General features: G+C 42.2%; 1 protein-coding gene across 2 annotated transcripts in view; it reads right to left on the bottom strand.

Moving 5' to 3' along the window:
* The window catches only part of selenoi (selenoprotein I), a 54,751-nt gene that overhangs the window by 22,015 nt on the left and 12,759 nt on the right, over positions 1–19,977 (bottom strand). For both annotated transcript variants that reach the window (XR_004211827.1, XM_031836716.1), the window contains exon 4: positions 17,887–17,961. Coding sequence is in view for 1 of the 2 variants with exons in the window: in XM_031836716.1 (XP_031692576.1) it covers positions 17,887–17,961 (75 nt within the window). In the remaining variant the exon portion in view is untranslated. The remainder of the gene's footprint in view (positions 1–17,886; positions 17,962–19,977) is intronic.

Genomic DNA, 19,977 nt, shown 5'->3' with positions numbered 1-19,977 from the left:
ATGACATGGTGGTTCTATACAGTCTACTAATGATAATGACATGGTGGTTCTATACAGTCTACTAATGATAATGACATGGTGGTTCTATACTAAGTCTACGAATGATAATGACATGGTGGTTCTATACAGTCTACTAATGATAATGACATGGTGGTTCTATACTAAGTCTACGAATGATAATGACATGGTGGTTCTATACTAAGTCTACTAATGATAATGACATGGTGGTTCTATACAGTCTACTAATGATAATGACATGGTGGTTCTATACAGTCTACTAATGATAATGACATGGTGGTTCTATACTAAGTCTACGAATGATAATGACATGGTGGTTCTATACTAAGTCTACTAATGATAATGACATGGTGGTTCTATACAGTCTACTAATGATAATGACATGGTGGTTCTATACAGTCTACTAATGATAATGACATGGTGGTTCTATACTAAGTCTACTAATGATAATGACATGGTGGTTCTATACTAAGTCTACTAATGATAATGACATGGTGGTTCTATACAGTCTACTAATGATAATGACATGGTGGTTCTATACAGTCTACTAATGATAATGACATGGTGGTTCTATACTAAGTCTACGAATGATAATGACATGGTGGTTCTATACTAAGTCTACTAATGATAATGACATGGTGGTTCTATACAGTCTACTAATGATAATGACATGGTGGTTCTATACAGTCTACTAATGATAATGACATGGTGGTTCTATACTAAGTCTACGAATGATAATGACATGGTGGTTCTATACAGTCTACTAATGATAATGACATGGTGGTTCTATACTAAGTCTACGAATGATAATGACATGGTGGTTCTATACTAAGTCTACTAATGATAATGACATGGTGGTTCTATACAGTCTACTAATGATAATGACATGGTGGTTCTATACAGTCTACTAATGATAATGACATGGTGGTTCTATACTAAGTCTACGAATGATAATGACATGGTGGTTCTATACTAAGTCTACTAATGATAATGACATGGTGGTTCTATACTAAGTCTACGAATGATAATGACATGGTGGTTCTATACAGTCTACTAATGATAATGACATGGTGGTTCTATACTAAGTCTACTAATGATAATGACATGGTGGTTCTATACTAAGTCTACTAATGATAATGACATGGTGGTTCTATACTAAGTCTACTAATGATAATGACATGGTGGTTCTATACTAAGTCTACTAATGATAATGACATGGTGGTTCTATACAGTCTACTAATGATAATGACATGGTGGTTCTATACAGTCTACTAATGATAATGACATGGTGGTTCTATACTAAGTCTACGAATGATAATGACATGGTGGTTCTATACTAAGTCTACTAATGATAATGACATGGTGGTTCTATACAGTCTACTAATGATAATGACATGGTGGTTCTATACAGTCTACTAATGATAATGACATGGTGGTTCTATACTAAGTCTACGAATGATAATGACATGGTGGTTCTATACAGTCTACTAATGATAATGACATGGTGGTTCTATACTAAGTCTACGAATGATAATGACATGGTGGTTCTATACTAAGTCTACTAATGATAATGACATGGTGGTTCTATACAGTCTACTAATGATAATGACATGGTGGTTCTATACAGTCTACTAATGATAATGACATGGTGGTTCTATACTAAGTCTACGAATGATAATGACATGGTGGTTCTATACTAAGTCTACTAATGATAATGACATGGTGGTTCTATACAGTCTACTAATGATAATGACATGGTGGTTCTATACAGTCTACTAATGATAATGACATGGTGGTTCTATACTAAGTCTACGAATGATAATGACATGGTGGTTCTATACAGTCTACTAATGATAATGACATGGTGGTTCTATACTAAGTCTACGAATGATAATGACATGGTGGTTCTATACTAAGTCTACTAATGATAATGACATGGTGGTTCTATACTAAGTCTACGAATGATAATGACATGGTGGTTCTATACTAAGTCTACTAATGATAATGACATGGTGGTTCTATACAGTCTACTAATGATAATGACATGGTGGTTCTATACAGTCTACTAATGATAATGACATGGTGGTTCTATACAGTCTACTAATGATAATGACATGGTGGTTCTATACTAAGTCTACGAATGATAATGACATGGTGGTTCTATACAGTCTACTAATGATAATGACATGGTGGTTCTATACTAAGTCTACGAATGATAATGACATGGTGGTTCTATACTAAGTCTACTAATGATAATGACATGGTGGTTCTATACAGTCTACTAATGATAATGACATGGTGGTTCTATACAGTCTACTAATGATAATGACATGGTGGTTCTATACTAAGTCTACGAATGATAATGACATGGTGGTTCTATACTAAGTCTACTAATGATAATGACATGGTGGTTCTATACAGTCTACTAATGATAATGACATGGTGGTTCTATACAGTCTACTAATGATAATGACATGGTGGTTCTATACAGTCTACTAATGATAATGACATGGTGGTTCTATACTAAGTCTACGAATGATAATGACATGGTGGTTCTATACAGTCTACTAATGATAATGACATGGTGGTTCTATACTAAGTCTACGAATGATAATGACATGGTGGTTCTATACTAAGTCTACTAATGATAATGACATGGTGGTTCTATACAGTCTACTAATGATAATGACATGGTGGTTCTATACAGTCTACTAATGATAATGACATGGTGGTTCTATACTAAGTCTACGAATGATAATGACATGGTGGTTCTATACTAAGTCTACTAATGATAATGACATGGTGGTTCTATACAGTCTACTAATGATAATGACATGGTGGTTCTATACAGTCTACTAATGATAATGACATGGTGGTTCTATACTAAGTCTACGAATGATAATGACATGGTGGTTCTATACAGTCTACTAATGATAATGACATGGTGGTTCTATACTAAGTCTACGAATGATAATGACATGGTGGTTCTATACTAAGTCTACTAATGATAATGACATGGTGGTTCTATACAGTCTACTAATGATAATGACATGGTGGTTCTATACAGTCTACTAATGATAATGACATGGTGGTTCTATACTAAGTCTACGAATGATAATGACATGGTGGTTCTATACTAAGTCTACTAATGATAATGACATGGTGGTTCTATACAGTCTACTAATGATAATGACATGGTGGTTCTATACAGTCTACTAATGATAATGACATGGTGGTTCTATACTAAGTCTACTAATGATAATGACATGGTGGTTCTATACTAAGTCTACTAATGATAATGACATGGTGGTTCTATACAGTCTACTAATGATAATGACATGGTGGTTCTATACAGTCTACTAATGATAATGACATGGTGGTTCTATACTAAGTCTACGAATGATAATGACATGGTGGTTCTATACTAAGTCTACTAATGATAATGACATGGTGGTTCTATACAGTCTACTAATGATAATGACATGGTGGTTCTATACAGTCTACTAATGATAATGACATGGTGGTTCTATACTAAGTCTACGAATGATAATGACATGGTGGTTCTATACAGTCTACTAATGATAATGACATGGTGGTTCTATACTAAGTCTACGAATGATAATGACATGGTGGTTCTATACTAAGTCTACTAATGATAATGACATGGTGGTTCTATACAGTCTACTAATGATAATGACATGGTGGTTCTATACAGTCTACTAATGATAATGACATGGTGGTTCTATACTAAGTCTACGAATGATAATGACATGGTGGTTCTATACTAAGTCTACTAATGATAATGACATGGTGGTTCTATACTAAGTCTACGAATGATAATGACATGGTGGTTCTATACAGTCTACTAATGATAATGACATGGTGGTTCTATACTAAGTCTACTAATGATAATGACATGGTGGTTCTATACTAAGTCTACTAATGATAATGACATGGTGGTTCTATACTAAGTCTACTAATGATAATGACATGGTGGTTCTATACTAAGTCTACTAATGATAATGACATGGTGGTTCTATACAGTCTACTAATGATAATGACATGGTGGTTCTATACAGTCTACTAATGATAATGACATGGTGGTTCTATACTAAGTCTACGAATGATAATGACATGGTGGTTCTATACTAAGTCTACTAATGATAATGACATGGTGGTTCTATACAGTCTACTAATGATAATGACATGGTGGTTCTATACAGTCTACTAATGATAATGACATGGTGGTTCTATACTAAGTCTACGAATGATAATGACATGGTGGTTCTATACAGTCTACTAATGATAATGACATGGTGGTTCTATACTAAGTCTACGAATGATAATGACATGGTGGTTCTATACTAAGTCTACTAATGATAATGACATGGTGGTTCTATACAGTCTACTAATGATAATGACATGGTGGTTCTATACAGTCTACTAATGATAATGACATGGTGGTTCTATACTAAGTCTACGAATGATAATGACATGGTGGTTCTATACTAAGTCTACTAATGATAATGACATGGTGGTTCTATACAGTCTACTAATGATAATGACATGGTGGTTCTATACAGTCTACTAATGATAATGACATGGTGGTTCTATACTAAGTCTACGAATGATAATGACATGGTGGTTCTATACAGTCTACTAATGATAATGACATGGTGGTTCTATACTAAGTCTACGAATGATAATGACATGGTGGTTCTATACTAAGTCTACTAATGATAATGACATGGTGGTTCTATACAGTCTACTAATGATAATGACATGGTGGTTCTATACAGTCTACTAATGATAATGACATGGTGGTTCTATACTAAGTCTACGAATGATAATGACATGGTGGTTCTATACTAAGTCTACTAATGATAATGACATGGTGGTTCTATACTAAGTCTACGAATGATAATGACATGGTGGTTCTATACTAAGTCTACTAATGATAATGACATGGTGGTTCTATACTAAGTCTACTAATGATAATGACATGGTGGTTCTATACTAAGTCTACGAATGATAATGACATGGTGGTTCTATACTAAGTCTACTAATGATAATGACATGGTGGTTCTATACAGTCTACTAATGATAATGACACGGTGGTTCTATACAGTCTACTAATGATAATGACATGGTGGTTCTATACTAAGTCTACGAATGATAATGACATGGTGGTTCTATACTAAGTCTACTAATGATAATGACATGGTGGTTCTATACTAAGTCTACGAATGATAATGACATGGTGGTTCTATACAGTCTACTAATGATAATGACATGGTGGTTCTATACTAAGTCTACTAATGATAATGACATGGTGGTTCTATACTAAGTCTACTAATGATAATGACATGGTGGTTCTATACTAAGTCTACTGATAATGCCATGGTGGTTCTATACTAAGTCTACTAATGATAATGACATGGTGGTTCTATAACTAAGTCTACTAATGATAATGACATGGTGGTTCTATACTAAGTCTACTAATGATAATGACATGGTGGTTCTACACTAAGTCTACTAATGATAATGACATGGTGGTTCTATACTAAGTCTACTAATGATAATGACATGGTGGTTCTATACTAAGTCTACGAATGATAATGACATGGTGGTTCTATACAGTCTACTAATGATAATGACATGGTGGTTCTATACTAAGTCTACTAATGATAATGACATGGTGGTTCTATACTAAGTCTACTAATGATAATGACATGGTGGTTCTATACTAAGTCTACTAATGATAATGACATGGTGGTTCTATACTAAGTCTACTAATGATAATGACATGGTGGTTCTATACTAAGTCTACTAATGATAATGACATGGTGGTTCTATACTAAGTCTACTAATGATAATGACATGGTGGATCTATACTAAGTCTACTAATGATAATGACATGGTGGTTCTACACTAAGTCTACTAATGATAATGACATGGTGGTTCTACATTAAGTCTACTAATGATAATGACATGGTGGTTCTATACTAAGTCTACTAATGATAATGATATTAATAATTACTATAATGATGACCACAATAATATTGGTAAAATTGAAGGAGATTAATAAAAAGGAGGGTTCTTATTACTAGAAATGTGATTTGTCTGACTACTTGGAACAGCGTAAACACTAATTAAATGATACCAGAGGCTAAAGAAACAACGTGTAAAGACATTATGACAGCACAGCAAAGAGTAAAAGCAGACAAATTTGTGAAATTGTTTATCTGAAATGTTGTGGTTACATGAGGCTTAGTGTTCACAGAATCAGTAGGATATTAATAGGCTGATGTGCAACATGCAACAGGTTCAAAGATTATAATCTATGGATTGCACATGACTGAGCAGGGGTGCAGCCACTTGGTAGCCAGGCCAGGCCAGGCCAGGCCAATCAGAATGAGTTTTACCCCACAAACGGGCTTTAATACAGACAGAAGTACTCCTCAGTACCACCACCACCCCCAGCATCTGATCCAGCAGGGGAAGAAACCGGATGCTGAGGTCCATGACTGGGATGGTAACAATGGAGGTTGTGAGAAATCCCGCTATGCCCTCCAATGAACCAATAAACAGGCAAAGCGTCAATACAGGACTAAGATTGAATCGTACTACACCAGCTCTGACGCTCGTCAGATGTGGAAGGGCTTGCAAACTAAAAACCATGTGAGTAAGACTTTTAAACAGGTCAACATCCACAAGGACGCTGAGTCGCAGGACGTGTACTCCGAGCATTCACTGACCTACTGGCAAGTGTCTTCACTGACATTTTCAACCTCTCCCTGACTGAGTCTGTAATACCAGCATGTTTCAAGCAGAACACCACAGTCCCTCTGGATAGTACCTCTGGATGCTGGACTTCCTGACGGGCCGTTCCCAGGTGGTAAGGGTAGGTAAAAACACATCCGCCATGCTTATCCTCAACACGGGGGTCCCTCAGGGGTGTGTGCTCAGTCCCCTCCTATACTCCCTGTTCACTCATGACTGCACGGCCAGGCACAACTCCAACACCATCATCAAGTTTGCAGACGACAACAGTGGTAGGCCCGATCACCAACAATGAGACAGCCTATAGGGAGGTGGTCAGAGACCATGTGGTGCCAGGACAACAACCTCTCCCTCAATGTGATCAAGACAAAGGAGATGATTGTGGACTACAGGAAAAGAGGACCAAGCACACCCCCATCCGCATCGACGGGGCAGGACACTAACATGATCCAAGCACACCAGGACAGTCGTGAAGAGGTCACGACAAATCCTATTCCCACTCAGGTGACTGAAAAGATTTGGCATGGGTCCCCAGATCCTCAAAAGGTTCGACAGCCGCACCATCGAGAGCATCCGGACGGGTTGCATCACTACCTGGTAGGGCAACTGCTCGGCCTCCGACCGCAAGGCACTCCAGAGGGTAGTGTGAACGGCCCGGTACATCACTGGGGCCAAGCTTCCTGCCATCCAGGACCTCTATACCAGGCGGTGTCAGAGGAAGGCCCTAAAAATTGTCAAAGACTCCAGCCACCCTAGTCATAGATTGTTCTCTCTACTACTGCACGGCAAGAGGTACTGGAGAGCAGTCTAGGTCCAAAAGGCTTCTTAACAGCTTCTACCCCAATGACATAAGACCCCTAAACAGCTAATCAAAGGGCTACTCAGACTATTTGCATTGCCCCCTACTCCTTACACTGCTGCTACTCTGTTTATTATCTATGCAGTCACTAACTCTACCTTCATATACATATTACCTTAACTGCCTCGACTAACCAGTGCCCCCACACATTGACTGTATGGTACCTCCTGTATATAGCCTCCACATTGACTCTGTACTGGTACCCCTCTGTATATAGCCTCCACATTGACTCTGTACCGTAACACCCTGTATATAGCCTCCACATTGACTCTGTACTGGTACCCCTCTGTATATAGCCTCCACATTAACTCTGTACCGGTACTCCCTGTATATAGCCTCCACATTGACTCTGTACCGTAACACCCTGTATATAGCCTCCACATTGACTCTGTACCAGTACCCCCTGTATATAGCCTCCACATTGACTCTGTACCGTAACACCCTGTATATAGCCTCCACATTGACTCTGTACCGTAACACCCTGTATATAGCCTCCACATTGACTCTGTACCGTAACACCCTGTATATAGCCTCCACATTGACTCTGTACCGTAACACCCTGTATATAGCCTCCACATTGACTCTGTACCGTAACACCCTGTATATAGCCTCCACATTGACTCTGTACCGTAACACCCTGTATATAGCCTCACTATTGTTATTTTACTGCTGCCGTTTAATTATTTGTTACTTTTATTTATCACTTTTTTCAACATTGTTGGTTAGGGGCTTGTAAGTAAGCATTTCACTGTAAGGTCTACACCTGTTGTATTCGGCGCACGTGACAAATAACATTTGATTTGACGCATGTTGGACGCACAGTCACATTCTCTAAAACGACGTTGGAAGCAGCTTATGGTAGATAAATGAACAGGGAACTAAACTAATTTGTACACAAAAAACATTTGAGAGAAATAAGCTTTTTGTGCGTATGGAACATTTCTGGGATCTTTTATTTCAGCTCATGAAACATGGGACCAACACTTTACCTGTTGCATTTATATTTTTGCGTACAGTATGTACGTAGTCAGGCACATTTAACAGTTACGATGATTGATTATAGAAATAATTACATTTCCTCTACCCTCACACATCCTCTTGGGGAGGCAGGTAGCAAAGTTTTTAGTGCATTGGGCCAATAACCCGAAAGGTTGCTAGATGGAATCCCCGAGCTGACCAGGTAAAAATCTGTCGTTCTGTCCCTGAACAGGCAGTTAAACCCATTGTTCCTCGGTAGGCCGTCATTATAAATAATTATTTGTTCTTAACTGACTGGCCTAGTTAACTAAAGGATAAGTAAATATAAAAAATATATTTAATCTTTTGACAGTTAAGCCAAGGGCTGTTTTCCCTTCTCCTAACTCTGCTGCTGCCTCCACCACATTGTTCTCCACACCAATATACTGGTTACATTTTTATTTAACCTTTATTTAACCAGGCAAGTCAGTTAAGAACAAATTCTTATTTTCAATGACGGCCTAGGAACAGTGGGTTAACTGCCTTGTTCTGTGGCAGAACGACAGATTTGTACCTTGTCAGCTCGGGGGTTTGAACTTGCAGCCGATGTCACAAAGAGAAAGCCCATTTGTTATAAAACATTGTTGCACCATTGTTCTTATGTACACTGCTCCAAAAAATAAAGGGAACACTAAAATAACATCCTAGATCTGAATGAAGGAAATATTCTTATTAAATACTTTTTTCTTTACATAGTTGAATGTGCTGACAACAAAATCACACAAATTATGGAAATCAAATTTATCAACACATGGAGGTCTGGATTTGTAGTCACACTCAAAATTAAAGTGGAAAACCACACTACCAACTTTGATGTAATGTCCTTAAAACAAGTCAAAATGAGGCTCAGTAGTGTGTGTGGCCTCCACGTGCCTGTATGACCTTCCTACAACGCCTGGGCATGCTCCTGATGAGGTGGCGGATGGTTTCCTGAGGGATCTCCTCCCAAACCTGGACTAAAGCATCCGCCAACTCCTGGACAGTCTGTGGTGCAACGTGGCGTTGGTGGATGGAGCGAGACATGATGTCCCAGATGTGCTCAATTGGATTCAGGTCTGGGGAAAGGGCGGGCCAGTCCATAGCATCAATGCCTTCCTCTTGCAGGAACTGCTGACAAACTCCAGCCACATGAGGTCTAGCATTGTCTTGCATTAGGAAGAACCAAGGGCCAACCGCACCAGCATATGGTCTCACAAAGGGTTCCGAGAGGATCTCATCTCGGTACCTAGTGGCAGTCAGGCTACCTCTGGCAAGCACATGGAGGGCTGTGCGGCCCCCCAAAGAAATGCCACCCCACACCATGACTGACCCACCGCCAAACCGGTCATGCTGGAGGATATTGGAGGTAGCAGAACATTCTCCACGGCGTCTCCAGACTCTGTCACTTCTGTCACGTGCTCAGTGTGAACCTGCTTTCATCTGTGAAGAGCACAGGGCGCCAGTGGCGAATTTGCCAATCTTGGTGTTCTCTGGCAAATGCCAAACGTCCTGCACGGTGTTGGGCTGTAAGCCCAACCTCCACCTGTGGACGTCGGGCCCTCACACCACTCTCATGGAGTCGGTTTCTGACCGTTTTAGCAGACACATGCACATTTGTGGCCTGCTGGAGGTCATTATGCAGGGCTCTGGCGGTGCTCCTCCTGCTCCTCCTTGCACAAAGGCGGAGGTAGCGGTCCTGCTGCTGGGTTGTTGCCCTCCTACGGCCTCCTCCACGTCTCCTGATGTACTGACCTGTCTCCTGGTAGCGCCTCCATGCTCTGGACACTACGCTGACAGACACAGCAAACCTTCTTGCCACAGCTCACATTGATGTGCCATCCTGGATGAGCTGCACTACCTGAGCCACTTGTCTGGGTTGTAGTCTCATGCTACCACTAGAGTGAAAGCACCGCCAGCATTCAAAAGTGACCAAAACATCATCCAGGAAGCATAGGAACTGAGAAGTGGTCTTGTCAACACCTGCAGAACAACTCCTTTATTGGGGGTTTCTTGCTAATTGCCTATAATTTCCACCTGTTGTCTATTCCATTTGCACAACAGCATGTGAAATTCTTTTATATATTTTCTTTTCCAAAAACTCTACTTCAAAACACTCTTCTGCAACCCGCCTCACCAATAAAAAAAAAAAAAAGTATTATTTACCTCAAATCTGAAATCCACAATAGAAGCTAGCCAGAAACTAAACAGAAGCTAGCCAGAAGCTAATCAGAAGCTAGCCAGTTTACTGGCTAACGTTAGTATTCAGCTAACCACGGTTTGTGGTCATCAGCTATCCTTTAGCTCGAAAATCTATCGCCAGTTTTGTACAACGCGACTCAGACCAGAACATAAACAATATTATTTTTATTAGTGTTGCACCATTGTTCTTATGTATTATAACTACTGAACAATTTTAATAGCACATGTCTTAGACTGATGGACTGAGCCATCCCTACGGCTTCTACAATGGATCAGTCCACTCAGACAGGTGTCTTGTACACCATGAAAAAAACTATTTTTTGCAGCTGCTTGAAAAAGACATTCCGGTCAACCAACAGCCTATCGATCGACTAATCTAATGGGGTCAGCCCTACAAGGCAATTAAATAAAACCTAATAAATACATCTGTCTTGTCCAGGACCGGAGTCTAAACAGAACGCTAAGCCATAGCCAATCAGAGCTACAGTAGACAATTACCACACAGGCCTGCCATCATTCACTTTGAACTGGACTGTGTGTTTACAGGCAGCATCAACAGCGTGACTAAATCAAATGTTAGGCGATTTGGCCTTGTTCGCAGTCGGCGTTCCAATTCATCCCAAAAGGTGTTCAATGGGGTTGAGGTCAGGGTTCTGTCGAGGCCAGTCAAGTTTCACATCGATCTCGACAAACCAGTTCCGTATGGACCTTCCTTTGTGCACGGAGGCATTGTCATACTGAAACAGGAAATGGAGTTCCCCAAACTGTTGCCACAAATAATAATCAAGAATGTCACCGTAGTGTTAAGATTTCCCGTCACTGGAACAAAGCGGCCAGTACCATGAAAAACAGCCACAGACCATTATACCCCCTCCACCAAACTTTACAGTTGGCACTATGCATTGGGGCCTGCAGCGTTCTCCTGGCATCTGCCAAACCCAGATTGGTCCGCCAGACTGCCATATGGTGAAGCGTGATTCTTCCCTCCAGAGAACATGTTTCCATTGCTCCAGAGTCCAATAGAGAAGAGATTTACACCACTCCAGCCGACGCTTGGCATTACGCATATCAAAACAATCAATGAAATGCATTTATAAAGCCCTTTCTACATCAGCCGATGTCACAAAGTGCTGTACAGAAACACAGCATAAAACCCCAGACAGCAAGCAATGCAGATGTAGAGGCACGGTGGCTTGGAAAAACAGAACCTAGGAAGTAACCTAGAGAGGAACCAGGTTATGAGGGGTGGCCAGTCCTCTTCTGGCTGTACCAGGTGGAAGATTATAACAGTACATGGCCAAGATGTTCAAATGTACATAGAAGAACAGCAGGGTCAAATAATAATATTCACAGGGGTTGTAGAAGGTGCAACAGGTCAGCACCTCAGGAGTAAATGTCAGTTGGCTTTTCATAGCCGATCATTCAGAATTAGTGACAGCAGGTGCGGTAGAGAGAGGGTCCAAAACAGCAGGTTCGGGATAAGGTAGCACGTCCAGTGAACAGGTCAGAGTTCCATATCCACAGGCAGAACAGTTGAAACTGGCGCAGCAGAACGGCCAGGTGGACTGGGGACAGCAAGGAGTCATCAGGCCAGGTAGTCCTGAGGCATGGTCGTATGGCTCAGGTCCTCCGAGAGAAAGAGAGAGAGAAGGAGAGAAAGAAAGAGCAAGATAATTAGAGGGACATACTTAAAACTCACACAGGACACCGGATAAGACAGGAGAAATACTCCAGAAATAACAGACTGACCCCTAGCCTCTCCACCCGGCACAGCCAGAAGAGGACTGGCCACACCTCATAGCCTGGTTCCACTCTAGGTTGTTTCAGCCTTTCTAGGGAGTTCAGCCTTTCTAGGGAGTTTATCCTAGCCACCTGCATTGCTTGCTGTTTGGGGTTTTAGGCTGGGTTTCTATAAAGCACTTGAATATATCAGCTGATGTAAGAAGGGATATTTTTATTTTTTATTTTATTTGATTCAGCCCCCCGACAAACTATTGCAGCATAAACACCGGAGGCTGAGACAGGAGGGGTCGGGAGACACTCCGACAATACCCCCGGACAGGGCCAAACAGGCAGGATATAACCCCACCCACTTTGCCAAAGCACAGCCCCCACACCACTAGAGGGATATCTTCATCCACCAACTTAACATCCTGAGACAAGGCTGAGTATAGCCCACAAAGATCTCCACCACGGCACAACCCAAGGGGGGCGCCAACCCGGACAGGAAGATCACGTCAGTGACTCAACCCACTCAAGTGACACACTCCTCCTAGGGACGGCATGGAAGAGCACCAGTATACCAGTGACTCAGCCCCTGTAATAGGGTTAGAGGCAGAGAATCCCAGTGGAGAGAGGGGAACCGGCCAGGCAGAGACAGCAAGGGCGGTTCAATGCTCCAGAGCCTTTCCGTTCACCTTCACACTCCTGGGCCAGACTACACACAATCATAGGACCTACTGAAGAGATGAGTCTTCAGTAAAGACTTCAAAGTTGAGACCGAGTCTGCGTCTCTCACATGGGTAGGCAGACCACTCCATAAAAATGGAGCTCTATAGAAGAAAGGACTGCGTCTTGTGACCGTAGTGTACGTGTAGGTATGTACGGCAGGACTTGTAATGCTTTGTAGGATAGCAGTAAAACCTTGAAATTAGCCCTTGCCTTAACAGGAAGCCAGTGTAGGGAGACTAGCACTGGAGTAATATGATCACATTTTTTGGTTCTAGTAGGATTCTAGCAACCGTATTTAGCACTAACTGAAGTTTATTTAGTGCTTTATCCGGTAGCCGGAAAGTAGAGCATTGCAGTAGTCTAACCTAGAAGTGACAAAAGCATGGATACATTGTTCTGCATCATTCTTTGGACAGAAAATGTCTGATTTTTGCAACCTTACGAAGATGGGAAAAAAGCTGTCCTTGAAATATTCTTGATAAATTCGTCAAAAGAGAGATCAGGGTCCAGAGCAACGCGGAGGTCCTTCACTGTTTTATTTGAGATGGCCGTACAACCATCAAGATTAACTGTCAGATCCAACACAGGATATCTTTGTTTCTTGGGACCTAGAACAAGCATATGTTTTGTCTGAGTTTAAAAGCCAAAAAATTGCCGCCATCCACTTCATTATGTATGAAACACAGGCTTCCAGCGAGGGCAATTTTGGGGATTCACCATGTTTCATCAAAATGTACAGCTGTGTATTGCCCGCATAGCAGTGAAAGTTAACATGTTTTCGAATGACATCCCCAAGAGGTAAAATATATAGTGAAAACAATAGTGGTCCTAAAACGGGACCTCGAGGAACACTGAAACTTACAGTTGATTTGGCAAGAGGACAAACCATTCAGAGACAAACTGATATCTTTCCGACAGATAAGATCTAAACCAGGCCAGAACTTGTCCGTGTAGACCAATTTGGGTTTCCAATCTCTCCAAAAGAATGTGGTGATCGATGGTGTCAAAAGCAGCACTAAGGTCTAGGAGCACGAGGACAGATGCAGAGCCACGGTCTGACGCCACTAAAAAGGTAATTTACCACCTTCACAAGTCTCAGTGCTATGATGGGGTCTAAAACCAGACGCAATCGTTAGGCAAGGGTCATTTAACTGTAGGAAGGATAAAACAGCATCTGTGCCACCAGTAAGTACAGATAGTAGTATAAATCCCCTCGCACTGTCCCCGCAGCAGGACAACTTTCTCAAGGCTTCTGGAAGGAAATGCTGTAGGAATGCTCTACAAGTGTCGCTCATTCAGCCGACAAACTCAACCATTTATCCCTATTAAGCAATGAGTCAGAGTGGGAGGCCGATCCTTCTCTGGTCTCTCCTCCACCCGTTACGGGGTCTGAGACGCCGAAGCCTCCCACCATTAGCTCTGACAAATTGAAAACCCTCGTCATTGGCGACGCCATTACCTGCAGTATTAGACTTAAAACAAATCATCCAGCGATCATACACTGTTTACCAGGGGGCAGGGCTACCGACGTTAAGGATAATCTGAAGATGGTGCTGGCTAAAGCTAAAACTGGCGAGTGTAGAGAGTATAGAGATATTATTATCCACGTCGGCACCAACGATGTTAGGATGAAACAGTCAGAGATCACCAAGCGCAACATAGCTTCAGTGTGTAAATCAGATAGAAAGATGCGTTGGCATCGAGTAACTGTCTCTGGCCCCCTCCCAGCTAGGGGGAGTGATGAGCTCTACAGCAGTCTAAACTCAATCTCTGGTTGAAAACTGTTTTCTGCCCCTCCCAAAAGATAACATTTGTCAATAATTGGCCCTCTTTCTGGGACTCGCCAGAAAGCCTGGCCTGTTGAGGAGTGACAGACTCCATCCTAGCTGGAGGGGTGCTCTCATCTTATCTACGAACATAGACAGGGCTTTAACTCCTCTAGCTCCACAATGAAATAGGGTGCAGGCCAGGCAGCAGCGTCTTTTGAGCATCTAGTCATGAAATCTATGCAGCCTACTCAATCACTTTTATAGATACTGTTTACAGGCCTCCTGGACCGTATACAGTGTTCCTCACTGAGTTTCCTGAATTCCTATTGGACCTTGTAGTCATAGCAGATAATATTCTCATTTTTGGTGACTTTAATATTCACATGGAAAAGTCCACAGACCCACTCCAAAACCCACAGACCCAACTCAGTGGGTTTTGTCCAACATGTCTCTGGACTTACTCACTGCAACAGTCATACTCTGGACCTAGTTTTGTCCCGTGGAATAAATATTGTGGATCTTAATGTTTTTCCTCATAATTGGACCACCACTTTATTAAGTTTGCAATCGCAACAAATAATCTGCTCAGGCCCCAACCAAGGAGCATCAAAGCCGTACTATAAATTCTCAGACAACCCAAAGATTCCTAGATGTCCTTCCAGACATCCAGACTCTTCACCTACCCAAGGATGTCAGAGTACGAAAATCAGTTAACCACTTAACTGAGGAACTCAATTTAACCTTGCGCAATACCCTAGATGCAGTCGCGCCCCTAAAAACTAAACACATTTGTCATAAGAAACTAGCTCCCTGGTATACAGAAAATACCCGAGCTCTGAAGCAAGCTTCCAGAAAATTGGAACGTAAATGGCGCCACACCAAACTGGAAGTCTTCCGACTAGCTTGGAAAGACACTACCGTGCAGTATCAAAGAGCCCTCACTGTTGCTCAATCATCCTAGAACAATCCTAAATTTATTTTTGATAATGTCGCAAAGCTAACTAAAAAGCAGCATTCCCCACTTCAGCAGTGATAAGTTCATGAACTTTGACGAAACAAATCATGATAAGGCGATCGTTCTCCTGTATAGTATGAGTACAGCAACTGCAATTAGAAGGTGGAGGTCCTGACGAACCACGGCCAGATAAAGCGTCCGGAGTGAAAAAGTTGAATGAAAAAAGTAGAGTGAGGGAAAAACTAAAAATATCATCGCTAATTAAAAAGTAAAAACCGTAAAGTTGGCAGGTAGCAAAGAAACGTTAGCAACAAATCGCACACAGCAGCACGTAAACTAGTCTACAGTCGAGGCCAAAAGTTGAGAATGACACAAATATTAATTTTCACAAAGTCTGCTGCCTCAGTTTGTATGATGGCAATTTGCATATATTCCAGAATGTTATGTAGAGTGATCAGATAAATCGCAAAGTCCCTCTTTGCCATGCAAATGAACTGAAACATTTCCACTGCATTTCAGCCCTGCCACAAAAGGACCAGCTGACATCATGTCAGTGATTCTCTCGTTAACACAGGTGTGAGTGTATGCTCAGGGATTCGATCTAGCCAACTTTCGGTTTCTGGCTCAACGCTCTAACCACTAGGGTACCTGCATGCTTCTATCCCAACCCACGTTTTGACAACTGAATGGGAACTTGCCTGCCTGCCCATTTGATCGATGCCAAATACATTTGATTGACAACTATGAGATAAGCTAACTGTGGATAACAGTCGTTCAAGTTCAGCACAGCTAGCTAGCAAAGTGATTCACATTTCTTGCTAGCTAACTAAATGACACCTGCATTTCTAGCTGCAGCCACAAAAGACAATACGAGAGGAAAAGTTGGTTACTCACCCAGTCCTCCAATGACATCCTCCCAGCAGCTAGCTAGTTAGGCTCCGTGTTTTCATCTTGCTACAAAAAGACCTACATAAGTAGATATGCTAGCCTATTAGCCATGCTATGACTGACTTGTGATCATTGCTAGGTTGATTGTATTGACATTCCCAGTCTTAGTAACAGTCGTCCGTTTTTGTCCAGAGTCGTTGAACACGGAAACAGTGGATCCTGAATGGAGGCAGCAAACAACATACCAGCCCAGCTGTGATTTACAACCTGATATTTTGTCCTACCAAGAAATGTATTGGTGTATTATATGAATCATGTATTGAACTGCATCCATCTATTCTGCCAACATCTTACTGTACGCCATGGAACGTTGAGTCACATAGATCCTATTATTAAAACCTCCCTGGTCTTTGTGGTTGAATCTGTGATCGAAATTCACTGCTCGCCTGTGGGACATTACAGATAGTTGTATGTGTGGGGTACAGAGATGAGGTATTCATTTAAAAAAATGATGTTAAACACTATTATTGCACACAGAGTGAGTCTATGCAACTTATTATGTGACTTGTTAAGCACATATGTACTCATGAACTTATTTAGGCTTTACAAAACAAAGGGGTTGAATACTTAATGGATCAAGACATTTCAGCTTTTTAATTTGAATTAATTTGAGGGGGATTTTTTTATGGCACTTTGACATGTACTGTGTGTAGGCCAGTGACAAACAAATGTCAATTAGGTCCAGGTTGAAACACAACAAAATGTGGAAAAAGTGGTGTGAATATTTTCTGAAGGCTAAATAGTTAAGATGAAGAACACTCCCGCTCTAAAAACCTCTGTTGCCTCGATGATGTCCATGAACTGAAAACAGGTATCATATGGCCAACTCAATTACACGTTTGTTACAGTTTTTCATGTGACGCCAATGAGAGAACTTACATAGCGTACACACACACAGCAGTACTCACCCAGTGTATACGCCAGGAAGTTGAAAAGTCCTGCAGCGACCCAAACCCAGCTTGGCACATGAGTGTATCCTTCAGCTAACACACAACACACACACACACTGAAATCAGTTATTTTGTGCAAACATAAGTCTACATACACTGCATGACCAAAAGTATGTGGACACCTGCTAGAACATCTCATTCTAAAATCATGGGCAGTTGGTCCCCCCTTTGCTGCTATAACAGCCTCCCTCCACTCTTCTGGGAAGACTTTAAAATGGAGTTGGTCCCCCCTTTGCTGCTATAACAGCCTCCACTCTTCTGGGAAGGCTTTAATATAGGGTTGGTCCCCTCTTTGCTGCTATAACAGCCTCCCTCCACTCTTCTGGGAAGACTTTAAAATGGAGTTGGTCCCCCCTTTGCTGCTATAACAGCCTCCACTCTTCTGGGAAGGCTTTAATATGGAGTTGGTCCCCTCTTTGCTGCTATAACAGCCTCCAGTGTTCTGGGAAGGCATTCCACTAGATGTTGTATCATTGCTGCAGGGACTTGCTTCCATTCAGCCACAAGAGCATTAGTGAGGTCGGGCACTGATGTTGGCCGATCAGGCCTGGCTTGCAGTCGGCGTTCCAATTCATCCCAAAGGTGTTTGATGGGGTTGAGGTCAGGGCTCTGTGCAGACCAGTCAAGTACTTCCACACCGCTCTCAACAAATAGTTTCTGTATGGACCTCGCTTTGTGCACAGGGGCATTGTCATGCTGAAACAGGAAAGGGTCTTCCCCGAACTGTTGCCACAACGAATAATCTAGAATGTAAATGTTAAGATTTCCCTTCTCTGGAACGAAGGGCCGAACCATGAAAACAGACCATTAATCATCACTCCAGAGAACGGGCTTCCACTGCTCCAGAGTCCAATGGCGGGGAGCTTCACACCACTCCAGCCAACGCCTTGCATTGCACATGGTGATCTTAGGCTTGTGTGCTGCTGTTCGGACATGGAAACCCATTTCATGAAGCTCCCAACAAAGAGTTATTGTGTTGGCATTGTTTCCAGAAGCAGTTTGGATCTCGGTAGTGAGTGATTTTTTAAGTGCTATGTACTTCAGCACCTGGCGGGTCCCGTTCTGTGAGCTTGTGTGGCCTACCACTTCACGGCTGAGCCGTTGTTGCTCCACTTCACAATAACAACACTTACAGTTGAATGGGGCAGCAAATTTGATGAACTGACTTGTTAGAAAGGTGGCATCATTGAAAGTCACTGAGCTCTTCAGGCTATTCTGCTGTCAGTGTTTGGCTATGGAGATTGCATGGCACTGTGCTCTATTTTATACACCGGTCAGCAATGGGTGTGGCTGAAATAGACAAATCCACTAATTTGAAGGGGTGTCCACATACTTGCCTGTGTACGTATGTATATAAAGTGTATAAGGCTGTAAGTCCATTGTTGCATCAAGACCTTTCATGAGTCATTTGAGGGTGTGTGTGGTACAGGTTGTGTGTGTGTGGGTGTGGTGCAGGTTGTGTGTGTGTGGTGCAGGTTGTGTGTGTGTGGTGCAGGTTGTGTGGGTGTGGTGCAGGTTGTGTGTGTGTGTAGGTGTGTGAAGTCACTGGAACTTGTTTCCTTCATGACCAAAGGGTCATAACACATAACACAAACAACTTGCACCACACACACACACACACACACACACACACACCCACCCACAACCTGCACCACACACACCCAAGACCTGCACCACACACACACCCAAGACCTGCACCACACACACCCAAGACCTGCACCACACACACACCCAAGACCTGCACCACACACACCCACCCACACCCTGCACCCCACCCACACCCAAGACCTGCACCACACACACCCACCCACCCACACCCAAGACCTGCACCACACACACACACACCCAAGACATGCACCACACACACACACACCCAAGACCTGCACCACACACACACACACACACACCCAAGACCTGCACCACACACACACACACACACACACACACACACACACACACCCAAGACCTGCACCACACACACACACACCCAAGACCTGCACCACACACACACACACCCAAGACCTGCACCACACACACACACACACACCC

The sequence above is a fragment of the Oncorhynchus kisutch genome, linkage group LG12 (assembly GCF_002021735.2).
Source record: "Oncorhynchus kisutch isolate 150728-3 linkage group LG12, Okis_V2, whole genome shotgun sequence".
NCBI lineage: Eukaryota > Metazoa > Chordata > Actinopteri > Salmoniformes > Salmonidae > Oncorhynchus > Oncorhynchus kisutch.
Note: the sequence above shows the minus strand (reverse complement) of the source record. Positions and strands in the feature narration are given on the sequence as shown.